Source organism: Opisthorchis viverrini (genome assembly GCF_000715545.1).
Source record: "Opisthorchis viverrini unplaced genomic scaffold opera_v5_48, whole genome shotgun sequence".
Classification (NCBI taxonomy): Eukaryota; Metazoa; Platyhelminthes; class Trematoda; order Opisthorchiida; family Opisthorchiidae; genus Opisthorchis; species Opisthorchis viverrini.
The window spans coordinates 119,119-132,539 of NW_008751704.1; the positions used below are offsets into that span (position 1 = coordinate 119,119).

Below are 13,421 nucleotides of genomic sequence, written 5' to 3' on the forward strand. Positions count from 1 at the left end.
CAGTGACTGCACGTCCACAAGCATGACCGTACACTTTGCAGGTGCAAAGTGCATACCAAAGGACGGGATGACTTTGGTCAGTTAATCCAAGAATACTTGCACCTTCTCCGCCTCTTCGAACATGAGAACGATGTCGACAAGGTTTTCTTCACTGGCTATTTGAACACCAGGTTTTCGGAGACCCTCCAGCGTTCGTCTCATTATTTCATCGCTCACAAAGTTAAAAAGGAATGGAGAGAGTGGGTATCCCTGACGGGGGTTGGTTGGGGAGTGGTTTTCACGAACTCCCCAAACCATTTTTGAAAATAGGAATAATTGTCGACATACCCCGTTCTACAGGCAACTTCTCTTCGTTCCAAATAACACCAGTAAACCTTGTCAGATGGGTCATCAGTGATTCTCTGCCTTCGTTGAAGAGGACTAGAAACAAACCGTCCAGTCCTGATGCCTTCTCACGTTTTTTTCCCTAATTTCTTTTTCCGACGGCTGATTAATTTTTACACGCCATTCGTCCGTAAGAACTGTCTCCGGGGGCTGTGTTGCAGGGGGCCAGCTAAACTGTTCATCGAAGTTTTCGGCCCATCTTTCCAATCGATCTTTTTGCGAGTGAATTAATGAACCGCTTTTTTCACTTGTCGTTTCAATGACCGTTGCTCTCCTAGGGCCTGTCAGTCGTATCAGTTGATACAAGTCAACACTGTTTCTTGCAGCAGGAGCCTTCTCTACCTCCCGTGATTTCGATTTCCACAAAGACTCTTGGTCTTTTCTAAAGCTCTTCAGTCTCTGTCTTCAGAGGGATTTGTGTGCGCCGTAGAACTCGTTGCCTGCTGGTATGGCTTTCGTGGCATCAATCAGGACTAGCGGTCACGACGATATCTAATTGTTTTTGGTTGTATCGAAGTTAAGTAGACAACATTGAAGCCCCAGGCATAGCTTCTTTCACATTGTGCCGTGCTTCACCCACGTGATTGCTGCCGATACCTCCTTGGTTCACTGGAGAGCGTTGTTGAACTAGCTCAGGTTGGTACTGCTTAGCCGTGGTATATCTTCAAAGATGGATTAGTTTGTATCTTGCTGACTTGCAAGGGGTTGATGGGGAACAAGCTGTCGGACATGCTCGCACCATGGCATGATTGAATTCACGTTTTTCCCGGACGGAACGGTGGTCTGGAATTGTGGCTCTCCACCGGTGGCTGGTGACCATGCGATCCATTTGGGGGTGGTCTGGAATTGTGGCTCTCCACCGGTAGCTGGTGACCATGCGATCCATTTGGCTCGACGGTTAATTTGCGGTTGGTGGCCGCCAGGTTACACAATGTGAAGTTTTACGCTGAAAGTTTGTGCTGGTCAGAACTAAGACACACGGGCACAATTTGAGAAGTCGTTTTCAGTTGTCCTTGTGACGAGCATCGACTCCGAATCGTCCACCCAGACTTGATCCTAAGGAGCTCAGTTGACCGACTTGGGCATTCATTCGGCACGCAACGATCACAATACCAGTGTTTCTTGCTTGACGAACGACCTGATAATCTTCTCGTCTTACACGGGAGTAATGTAGCTCAGTGGTTACAGTGCGAATTTACTGACCGGAAGGTGCTTGGTTCATACCTAACTTTTGCCTCTCGACTTCCCCTTGGGCAACCTGGCAATATCCTAACCCTCGTGCTTCCTCTGGGTGGTATGGTAGCTAGGCGCCAAAAGTGTGTTACAGTTAGATGACTTTTTTCGTCTTACACTTCTATGTTTTCCCTCCTACCCTACCCTGCATCATACTCAGCCGCAGCTTCTGTACGTTCGACCTCAGTGACAACCGTTAACACCTCAAACTCTATTTTCAAACCCCGAAAGGCGATCAATTTAGCTGCATTTGATGTTTTCTCACTGAAACAAACAAGAGGCTGCTGCAGCTGGATGTACCGGGGTGAGTATTGTACTTGGGCGACCGAACGGAACGAAAGGATCTACTTGAATATCCGTTGATGCTCGCCTCTGTGCGGTTCGTTTGGCAACGTCTGAGATCATCTTGAGAAAGTGAGGTCCATCGCACCCTGTATGTTGCGTCTGCTTACGCCCCAACGGAGTGTAGCCGTGAATCTGCCAAGGACGGTTTCTATGATGCTCTAGGTGCTCTTTTACATTGAGGTTAAAGTTCAGGTTGGTGCTGACATGAACTCCCAGGTAGGTAGATCAGGCACTGCTGAGGCCCAATGGGGCGGTCGTCTCGGGTTGGATACGAGACGCACGGACAACTGCAACTGCCTACTTCAGATGTGCGCTGATCACAGACTGTTCTTTTTGCAGTACCAGTTGCCGGAACAGCGGAAATCGGTGGGCAACGTGGTGCTCCTCACCGCAACCACAACTCAACTCGACGCATCATCTCACACTGGGTAAAACTGATTGTGCAGACCGCAAAGTTAAGTGTATTCAAAAAGTAGAAAAAATAGAAGAGGCAAAAAATCCTGGAAGCATCTACAGGCCGTTCCACTTGACTCGTTAGACTGATCCTTGGAAGACTCCTGCGAGCAAAACTATCAGGGACCGCAGTGGCTCTTTGATATTTAGCAGAGGAGAATGTTTTTGCCTCTGGACACAATCATCACCATCGGTAACATGACATCACTGTTTAACACTGATACTTCGCTGTCGTACAGCCGTGATTTATTTGTGATGACAAGTAAAAATGGAGATGGAATGGAGTTAGTGATAGCTAATTACACTCATTCCGAGCTAACTTACCCCAAACACATTCAAGCAATCTGGATAGAAACTGACAACAAGAACACCAACGAGATCGATTAGCAGTCATATCTTGCGGTGTCTCCAACACTCAATGGGGACCGCGCGGTCACCATCCCAGACGGCAGGTGGAACCGACAGCCCCCAAACCTTCAACAATCTCTCGTACCCCTCATCATCATCGACAGCATGGCACCAGTGTTCAACACCGATGCTTCACTGCCGTACAACCATGATTTATTTGAAAGCCCTCAGCCAGATCAAGGGTTGGCCATCTCTTCTTTCGCCACTGAGTTGGGCACGGAAAACAGCGCCCTCTTCGAAAAACGATATTTCGGCATGCGCACTACACGGCCTAACCAACGTAGCCTATGGTGGTGGTCACATTCTTTAGTGTAAGTCGCCGCTGCGCAACCGAAAACTCGCTTTCTAATTGCCTCCTTACGGGTTCGCTGACACCAACCCACATGAGCTATGGGTCTGATACAGCGATTTTCGAACACCTGGAGACGTCTAAGTTCCACTGCTCAAACAGTCCAAGTCTCATAGCCCATATAGCGAAACAGTCCTTACTGTACCTTGATACACACGTCCCTTGAGATTCAGGGATACACCACTTTGACGCCATAGGTGTCTCAAATTATCAAGCGCCACTCAAGTCTTGCGGAATCGTGCATTGGCCTCATCTGTCACCTTGCAATCAGCATAACCTTACTATTTGTGAGTGCAGAGTGCATACCAGAGGACGAGATGCCTTTGGTCAGTTCATCCAAAAACAAGTACGCCTCCTCCTCCTCCTCTTGGAATATGAGAACGATGTCGGCTGCCCATTCCAGATCGATAAGGTTTTCGTCACAGGCTATTTGAAGACCGGGGTTTGGAGACCTTCCAACGTTCGTCTCATGATTTCATTAATCAAGAAATTAAATGAGAATGGAGGGAATGGGCACCTGCGCCTGACAACGCTTTGTGTACGGAAGCTTTTGGATAACTCTCCGTATACTTTCAAGCGCCCGAAAGTTCGATAGTATGAACATCATGTCCACAGACTTCCTGGATATTCCTGCACGGGCAAGCGTGTCAAGGAGAACACCGGCCAACCGACTCGAATTCGCCTTGGAAATCCAGAGATACTAAAATTGTGGGTCATTTTTACGTATGGCGTTGTTCCAGTACCTGACGGAGTGTGAAGATTTGTTCAACGCAATCCCTACCAGGCCGAAATCCCGCTTTCTACTCTCAAATCAGTGTTTCGCAAGCCGTCATAAGGAGACGAAACACAAGTAACGCCAACAATCCCGTTACGACCTTTTGGGCCTACGAGGTTCACTATGAGCCTTTCTTTGAAAATGGGTACTACAATCGACTCTGCCCAATTGTCTGAGACAGTTCCCTTCCCCAAATGCAGCAAAACCTATCAAAGGAGCTCGGACTTAGGACTTCACCCGCATCTTTGGACAATGCGGGTGCGAGGTCATTCGCGCCAGAGGCTCGATAGTGCTTGAAAGAACATCTGCAGTCACAAACCTCCGAGGCCGCAGGAGGTTCCACGTTCATTGTCCAAAGTTCGGTTTAGTTGTTGACTTCAGATGAGTGGTATATGGTGGCGACGATAACTGTCGTTCGAAATATTCAGCCCACTGATTAAGGAGTTCTTTATTCAAGATGATCGCCCCATTCTGACCCTTGGCGATTTCGCCCACATTTGGTTTCCTTGGACCATTCTCACGGATCAACGAAAATAATCTTGGGACGTTACCGGCTTTCCTGGCCTCTTCCATGTCCTTCCTGCGCCAGACTTCACGGTCGGCTCGCACGCTCATTTTCACCTGACGTCTGATGACTCATCGGGCTAAGTTATGTTCGGGACCGGCCAGGATGTTTCTCTGACATTTTAGCAGTGCCACCGTTCGGTCTGATATCTAGTGCTTGAGTGGGCTTGGTACAGTCGGGCCACGGACAAAACTTCCAGTACAATACAAAGCGGTGATGATCTTGTTTCAGTATGAATTCACATATGATGGTGGAGCATTTGGAAGAGACTCCAGAAGACGATTCTGGTAGGTTTGTCTAACATCCGGATCTGCCTGGTGATTTGTCCGAACCTTACGCGGCCCTAGAAAATGAAGGGAGAGTGCGTGGCCGGAATCCACAAATGTGTTTCAAAATGAGCAGCAGTCATTGATCTGTGCCATTGGTGAGTGAGGACAATGTGTTCAATTTCAATTTTTAGCCGGCATGCCTTTGGAGGACACCATGTGTCCAGGCGACTTCCGCTCTTTTGGAAGTTAGTACTGCATAGAGCTACAATCGATTGGAGCGTAAGTAGACCCGACAAACGAACAACGATCAACTTCTGAGACTCATTCGCAGACCTTACCGTTCGAGGTGACTATCAACGGGTATCCAGTCAAGCAAAGATCCTTCCACCTGCTGACTTAGGACAATATTAATATCTGTACATCCTGCCTCAGCGGCCTCTATGTCATCAGAGGTGCGCAGTCGGAAGCAAGTGGAGAGCGGTGGAGCAATCAGCTGGATCACTGTGCTTACATCTTGTATCTGTGTTTCTGATATACAACACACGTTAATGCCAAGGGAGTCCAATATGAGAGCAAGCGCAGCTTGTTATCTTGCTTGCTTGAGAGCGCGGACCAAGGTAGACTTGGCGTCGAGACTTGAGAATTGATTTCGAGATGTCTGAGAGTGTCGGCGCCGGATGAGGCACAGATATTGCTTGCAAAACCGATAACGTACGAAAGGAGTCGTCAGTCCTAACTGCTGGGCCTGCAATAAGAGTATTAATAATGGGGTGCGGGGGGGGAGAAAAAAGTATTTTAAGGGGAACTAAGGGAGGCATCAGTAGTAGGCTGTTTCTGCTTACCCGCCCTGCTGTATGCATTAAGTGAGGCGACCCGGTTGATGACATCACGTGACGGCCGATGTAGCATGAGTTCATTTGTGTGTGGAATTTATGGTAGTAGATGGGCTGGAATACTCCCAGGGCTCCCACACCTAGACCTGAAAACGACCAAAACCAGTGGCTCAAAATTCTGAGAGCAATGCAGCGATATTTCGCGGGAATGGCAAGTTCATTTCAATTTTACAGAACAAGCCGCCTTACATGTTCTAGCCCCCAACCTAGAGGACTAGGAGACTTAACCCTTAACTATGAACCAGGTTGGTATTGGAGACTGCGAACGTCGCGCGAACACACCCCAGTATAGCGAATATACACTCATCTGCAAACTAATTTGGTTCTTTCGAGAGACTCACCTGGAACCCAGCTGAATCTCTCGTTTATGATGTTCTCAGGCAACTGAATGTGCTGCACCAGGCCGCCTCATGTTTCAGTCGCTACGATATTTGAAATATCGCGATACATGTATATTTGTAATGTACTACTCATAAGGTTGCTGAAAATCCATCGACAGCCCACGACCGGTTTCGCCCTTCTTGGGGCTCATCAGGTAGGCGCAGTCCCCGGGTTTCCGTCAACCTTATGTTCTACTTGAAACCAAATTGCACGAAAGTAGCGAATGTACACTCATCTGCAAACCAATTGGTATAGCTCACTGGATGGCGGCGGCACACAAACTCACAGCATGGTAGCGTCCAGTCTCTTCGTGACGGCTGGACCACCTGCTACCTGCAGTCCGGCGTTCAACAAGAAGATGGACTGCGGATATGAAGTACCCTTCAATCTCAAAAGTGTTTGAGTGTATATTTCCACTCAAGCGCCATCGTGCTGCTGGTTTTGATGACCTTTCACCTGTCCTGTTCAAGGATGGCGGTGGATTTCTCACCTAGTGCCTGTCTAGCCTGTTTGCGCCCGTGTGGGAAAAAGAGACCGTCCCAGACAACTGAGGTGAGTCGATAATATTGCCCATTTTCAAAAAGCGTACTCGCCTTGGGTGTAGTAACCACATAGATGTTAGTTTGTTCTCCACTGTAACAAGGCTTCTGGCGTCCCTGATTCTTCGTCGAAGCCTTGGCTCGTGAGAATCAAGCGGGATTTTGACCTGGATTTTGACCTGCGTTGACCACATCTTCACACTCCGTCAGGTTTAATGGCAGCGCAGTGTGTACAGACGACGTACAATCTTGGTGTCCCTTGACTTCAAGAATGCGTTTGATTCTGCTGATCAGTCAATTAACTACACTCGCTCAACAGTGTACTTTCCGGAAGCTTGTAAACATAACCACGTCGCTATATTCATATACTTCTGGGCTTGTGAAAGTGCCTAGTGAGCTCTTCACAAGTTCCTTTGCGAAAAGTAGAGTCTGATGGGGATGACCTTTCTCTCCGTTGTTGTTCATCGGTGGAATGAGGTAACGCTGCAAGGTGTTGGAACTGTTGCTGGTAAGAACTTTTGTGACCTGGGGTACGCAGAAGATATCGTCCTCATCTTTGAAGATTTAGGCGAAGCACAATCCCCGTCATACCATCTTTCGGAATACGTCTTGCATCTTTAAAGTAAAAATTCATGCTTCATAATGTACTGCTTACAATTCAAGGGAAATCATTGGTGGTTGTGGAGAATTCTACATACGTCGTTGTTCATATTTGCTTTTGGTGGAAGTATATCTGATGAAGTCAGTGCACGAATCTCAAAGGTCCGAGTTGCTAATTTGCGTTACTTTTGGCATCGAAAAAGCACATCACTGAGTCTCAGGGTAGCAGGTTACATTAATGGCTGTATCGCTGTATGGTAACTAGCCAGTCTTTAGGGGCAGATGGTGTGAGGTGTCTTCAAAATTTTGACTACGGATGCCTCAGAAGCATTGCCAATGTCGAATGGCGTTAACCAATTCGTGATGAGGTCATTAGAAAACGGGTGTCTGGTTGTGCAACAGGTTCTTCAGTCGCGGAAACACCTAACCCATCAACTACGTCTCGAGAGACTAGTGTTGTTTTCTGTACCTCTTTCAGATTGGCGGGAACCGTGAGGGTGTGAAAGAGATTACGAAGAGTTTGGATGTTGTTGGTGTTGTACGCCTTCTAGGATGGGGTCCCCATGACCCCTGCTGCGATTGGCTGGAGATACTGCAGGAAACGTTGGCTGATCGATGTCAGTGGAGTTCATGTTGTCAGTTTCTTTCCGTATTGTCTGGTTGCACTTTTGGAGGTGTAGGCGCCTCAGAACGCTTGCGGTAGGTCAGCAGCAGGTCCCCTCCCTCACCCACTTTTATTTCCTTTTCTTCCCAAGAAAGATAAACTTTGTGGTTGTGCTGGAGTAAAGTATCAGGGTGAACACTGATGTTGGTGTCTCTGATGATGGTGGTGATGATGACTTGACTCAAAAACGGGTTTCTAAGTATTCTTCAATCTTCTTGTCCTCATACTGTTAATTGCGGTAGATTTAGTTGTGAAATGTGGAATTCGACCTTGAAATTCATGTTACAGTTTTCTCCTCAAACTTATTACAGATATCACTGAAGAAGTTAAACTTGTGTTGTGAACACTTCATTTGAGTCCCCTCTTGACTGGATCCTCATGAGGTGCATATCGTATTAGGTTGATAGAAGCCTGAACACAGATTAGAATGTCCGGAATAGTGCTGCTCCATTTCCTTCACAATCGGTGAGGCTATAATCGGTTGGAAACACTTGATGAAGAGTACTTTCACAAGCAGTCGTAGTTGTTCGTGTTGATTTTGTTTACATCCGTTTGTACATGGGTTTTATCGATTGTTGAAACCGGTTTTCTGTACTTTTAGCTAGTGATCCTGAGGTAGCTCAGTTTTTGAGGCGCGAATTTACTGGCCAGGTGTGCGATTCAAACCTAACCCACCTCGACTGCTCCTGTTTCGGCTTGATCAGTGTGGTGGTGCCTTAGCTCTCGTATTTTCTTCGGGCTATTCGGCAGCTAAGAACCGCCTGCAGTCTGTATCCCAGGTTTCTTCAAACTAATCCTCTGATCCATATACTCTATTTGCCAATAAGTTCATATAGACGGCAGTCACTTGGGGATGGGTTGACCGTGCATGTGCAGATACCCTGGTTATTCATTCCCATATTGCATGTGTCAACCGAATTGATGGTCCACAACTGTCAACCTTGGTGGATCAATGGATGGATCAATGGTTAAAAAGCATGAGCACGTATGCGTATTTCCATCAGCCTCAGCACAATACACACACTTAGGCAGGAACGTGACCAATAAGTACAGCACATAGAATGTCTCACTGTTGGCACTTATAGACACATGTTATATTTTCTGTGTGAGTTTGGTCATTTTACTTCTGATGAAGTTTGCTTGGGGTAACCAAAGCGTTGAGCAACAAAAGTGCGCTGAAAGACGCTGTGTTCTCTCGCAGTTACCAAACTAACCAACCCTCAAACTATATGACTTCATTGGTTTTGAGTTGGGTACTCTCAAACTGAATTATTCTGAACGCTGACACACATACACTGAACGTGCAGCAATTGAATTGTTTGCTTCCCCTTACTATTCACAGAACGCTATGATCATATCGGACGGCTCCTTCGACCCGGCGAACCACATCGCGTTTATGAAGAAACGGATGAGCCCCCAGTGGACGCGACAGTTCCACAGTCTGACGCAAAAAAATCAATATAAACGCTGAATTCGGTGTTGCTTGGTCCATCCCGTCTAAAGATACTCGTGCCTTATCTCGATACTCGACTATTTCCAACACTGCTCTCATTTTGTATGAACCATTGCAATTTACTTCCAGTAACTGTGCAACTGTTTTCTTTTTTCTCTATTTCGATATCGTCAGGTCCGCCAAGTATGTATATTGGACAGTTGGGTTCGTTCAAAACTGAGCTGTCGAAACTTGATTTGTTATTTTTCTAACTGTATTTGTTGCACTTCTCCCGGTTCTGTATTGTCGGTCTGTGTTTGTTCTCTTACCACTAAAGAAATCTATGTTGGTGGCGGTGACAAGTGAACGGACCACTCCGGGGTGCTTGGCTGCTATGTGGTGGTAGGAATATCAACTGCGTTAGATTCCTTACGTTCCATGGTCAGAGTTCTTGAGACCAGTTCAGTCCATTCTGTACAGGAGTGAGTTAGTTTCAGTTGTTATGGAATGATTGGATATTGATTGTTGGGTTTCCTTGTGTACGGTTGATTTAGCCTCTGAAAAGCGAAGATACCGTGTGTTAAACACAAGTCTCCACGCCCGAAAATTCCAAACGATATTTGCGCTGGCTAGAGTAGCGTCATCCCAATACAACAATCTGTGGACGCAACTCACAAGTGGCTTGCCTCCATCCCAGCGTCGCGCTAACCTTTCTGGTGAACGCAGAGTGATTACAAAGGTATGCTCACTTGGAAATGCAAGGTAATCGAAATAGACTACTCGCACGGCAGTGCACTTTGAACAGGAGTATATTCACCAATGTTGATTTTTTTCTACCTCCACCCTGGAGTAAGTTGAATTCCCTCGAAAATTACTTCATCCATTTCTAACCTACAGTATACTTTGGCGTGCATATTTCCACCGGATAGCCATTTCTTTGTTCGGGAATTCTCCTATTCATGGATGTTAGATCTTGTCAGGAGCGAGTTACAAATTCCGTCACCTGAATGATAAGGTATCTTTTCTTCCCGGAACCAAGTTTTTCCGAAACTTGTCACTACAACTTCATCAATTCAGCGTGGAGACCACAATGCAAAGGATGTATTCATTGCGGGCGAAACCTTAATACATTACCGCACAATTCCACAGATATCTCAACAGAACGAGAGTAAAAGCCAAAAACGCATCGTGCTGTTTTGTGTACGAAGGGAAAAACCCTCGAGTGATTAGAAAACATACCAACAACAGTGTTCGCGGAGCACTGACTCTCCTCAATTACTGGTGAAGTATTATCTCCTAGAGGGCCAGGATGGCCAACGTCTTTTTCCTGGATGGACTCTTCATTCTTGGGCGGCAAATGTCTTGGCTGGTGAGAGATCAACATATTTTCCAACGTTCATTTGGAATACCTGCCACCTATATGTGCATACGTTGCACAACCAATAAGGCCAGCGATTCCCCAGAGACGGAAGTGCAAGTACTGCGAAGTCCTGCTGTAGTTTGCCATCGGGGTTGCTAAATTCATGCATAGCATGCTTCTAGTTCAGTTTATCCACGGATCTAGGAAGTATATACATCTGGATGTTATCATTAATGCCTCACATTAAGCAAGACTTGCAGACGGATCGGAACTGCCTGTGTCATCCTATGTGGAATATCCCCTGACTACGCTGCAACCGACCAAGATGGTGGTTGTCCATGTGGAAGATAGCATTGAGATAATCATGTCTTAGAATCCGAATTCTGTATTTAGTACCGTTGACAGTCTCAGACTGCCAACGGTATCAGGAGCCAAGAAGGCATCGGAAGGATTGATGGCAGACATCCTCGGAAACCAGGCTTCTCTGGTTTCACTTGATATTAGCTTTTCGGTAGTAGAAACGCTTAGGGCGTATCAACTAATTCATACCTACTGTCGAGGATCATAGATCTCCTTCTGGGCCTCAGTGCTGCCTTCACAAGACCTGGTGAAGAAGCAGTCGTACATTTTATTTTTGAAAAATAAGCGTTTCAGCTTCCTCCATGATTTGGAGAAACCGTTTTTGAAAGGTGAGTGTCCTCATGGCGAGTGACGATATAATGTGGGCATACTGTAAGGCGTAGTGGTTGTGTAGTTGATTGTGGTGGTAGCACGGCCGGAGGCGCCCCGACTTTGTGACTGCTGTGCATATGCAAGAGCTGAGCACGACAATGTGTATCCTGTAGGAAGGCTTCATTGCTTGTACAATCTGTCACAATAAGAGGATGAAATTACATTCCTCTGTTCTGTTGTGTTAAGTGATCCGAGGTCGATGGATTAGTCAGAGTGGTTGTTGCTTCATAGAGCAGTTAGTCTCAGTCGTTTGAAGTCATTCTGTAACTCCAGGCCGGTTCAGTTTTGACTTCTGTGCTTCTGGGTCTTAGTTTTGTCTCAAAGAAGATGAAATGTATGCCGCATTCGAAAACTAACTCCCCACCAGGGTCATGAACATTTTTGGTTGGTCTAATCGATGCAGTAATTATAATTCAATCATAACCGTAGATGGTTGTTTATTTTACCTGCAAACACGGAGACGAATGCAAGGTGGTGTGCCGTGATTGTTTGATTTTTTTGGTTTGGCCTGACCTCAACCTGACAGGTCGGCCGATCTTCAATAATCATTAAGCATAATTTATTCAGCCACCAGTAACCATGAATTTATAGCTTACAATTCGTATTGATTTTAGATTCCGGCTTGCAGACATAAATATCTGTTCTAGTGAATCACGAGATATGGATGAAGAGTTTACCTTTACGTCTATCTGTTTGGTGTTCCGTTTTATCAGTGCTTTTCAGGAGGATGATATCAGCAAGGATTCTATAAGTGGCATAAATACACCCTACAAATCAATCAGCAAATGTGATCGTCAAACGAGACTAGGAACTTGCAGGATCAGTCGTAGCGGAAAGTAGCCTGAGCAACAGTCGGTCTGTCCAACCGAGCTCCGTGCATCATAAATAGGTTGATCACGGATCACAATGAGAGTGGATTTACCACTGAAACGGATCAGTTGCATGAATCGTTAATGTCTTCATGGGAAGATACACGTCAGAACACACGGGTTGACTCGTATAAATATTGGTACATTATACATATCTAGATGAACGAGGTAGTCCTTGTAGCACACATGAGTCAACTTGCTTTGTTCACTGATAAATTTATTTGGTGCATTTCTTCATGACTACGTCTGAGTGTGAGTTAGTCGCACTGTTGGTCGGCTACTCCTGACCGAACGGTTTAATATTTGACCACTAACCGGTAGGTCGTTGGTTTGGATCACCCTGGAGAATCGTCAGATTTGGACTGCATTCAACAAGGATGAAACAGCTGTGCAGTCTTCCGTTTTTCGATGTAGTGACTTCAATTACAAGACGATTTGTCAATTGCAATTTAATGGTGACCTGCACTCTGTCACATGAAGCGTTCAAAGACACCGGTATTTTCGTTAGCCATTTGTATACAACGTAGGGAATGCTTCGAATTTCCCGCCTCCGTCAAAGGCGTACGCGTCCTGTTGAAAAGTTAGTATCCGATGCGAATGCTTCTTCGAGGAAGTACAACATTTGCAAACGAAAGGAAATCAGTCGAGCCAAGTTGACAACATTGTACTATGAAACACCTGAGGACTGAATTGCGGTACTGTATCGGCGGATCACCGGACAGCGGGAGCAAATCAGTTTCGCACTTTCACACTAAATTAATACCATCTGTTTTTTCTGCCAAAAGCCGTGTGTTTTATTAGTTGTTACCTCCTTTGTCGGACCTTCCCGTGGGTGGCCACCAATGAAGTGTTTGAGGCAGTATCAACAAGGCTGTTATGCGTAGTACTTCATGCAGAAAAAGACACTAAGAGGTGATGGTTTCTATCATACGGATTTGGAATTTCACCAGGTTGTGAGTATCATACTGGGACCTGAAAATAGGGAAGGTGCATGCAACGCACCACATAGGTTTCATCCAACCCTGTTCGTGAGCCCAAACAAAAAACACTATTACCCAGACATCGCACGGTCCTAAACTTATCTAACTGGACTGAAGTATACTTTTTCGAGTCGCCGCACCGGGACTGGAATCACTGATTCAATCAAATACACCACTACAACTCGTCTAA

The 13,421-nt window shown here is 46.1% G+C and overlaps 1 protein-coding gene across 1 annotated transcript in view; it reads left to right on the top strand.

Annotated features, from left to right (window-relative positions):
- The window catches only part of T265_03366 (hypothetical protein), a gene marked incomplete at both ends in the record, with an annotated part of 11,644 nt that extends 1,996 nt beyond the window's left edge, over nt 1–9,648 (top strand). The window contains 2 exons of the mRNA XM_009167835.1: nt 6,094–6,209; nt 9,201–9,648. Of these exons, the coding sequence (XP_009166099.1) occupies nt 6,094–6,209; nt 9,201–9,329 (245 nt within the window). The remainder of the gene's footprint in view (nt 1–6,093; nt 6,210–9,200) is intronic.
- Between the last annotated feature and the right edge of the window lie 3,773 nt (nt 9,649–13,421).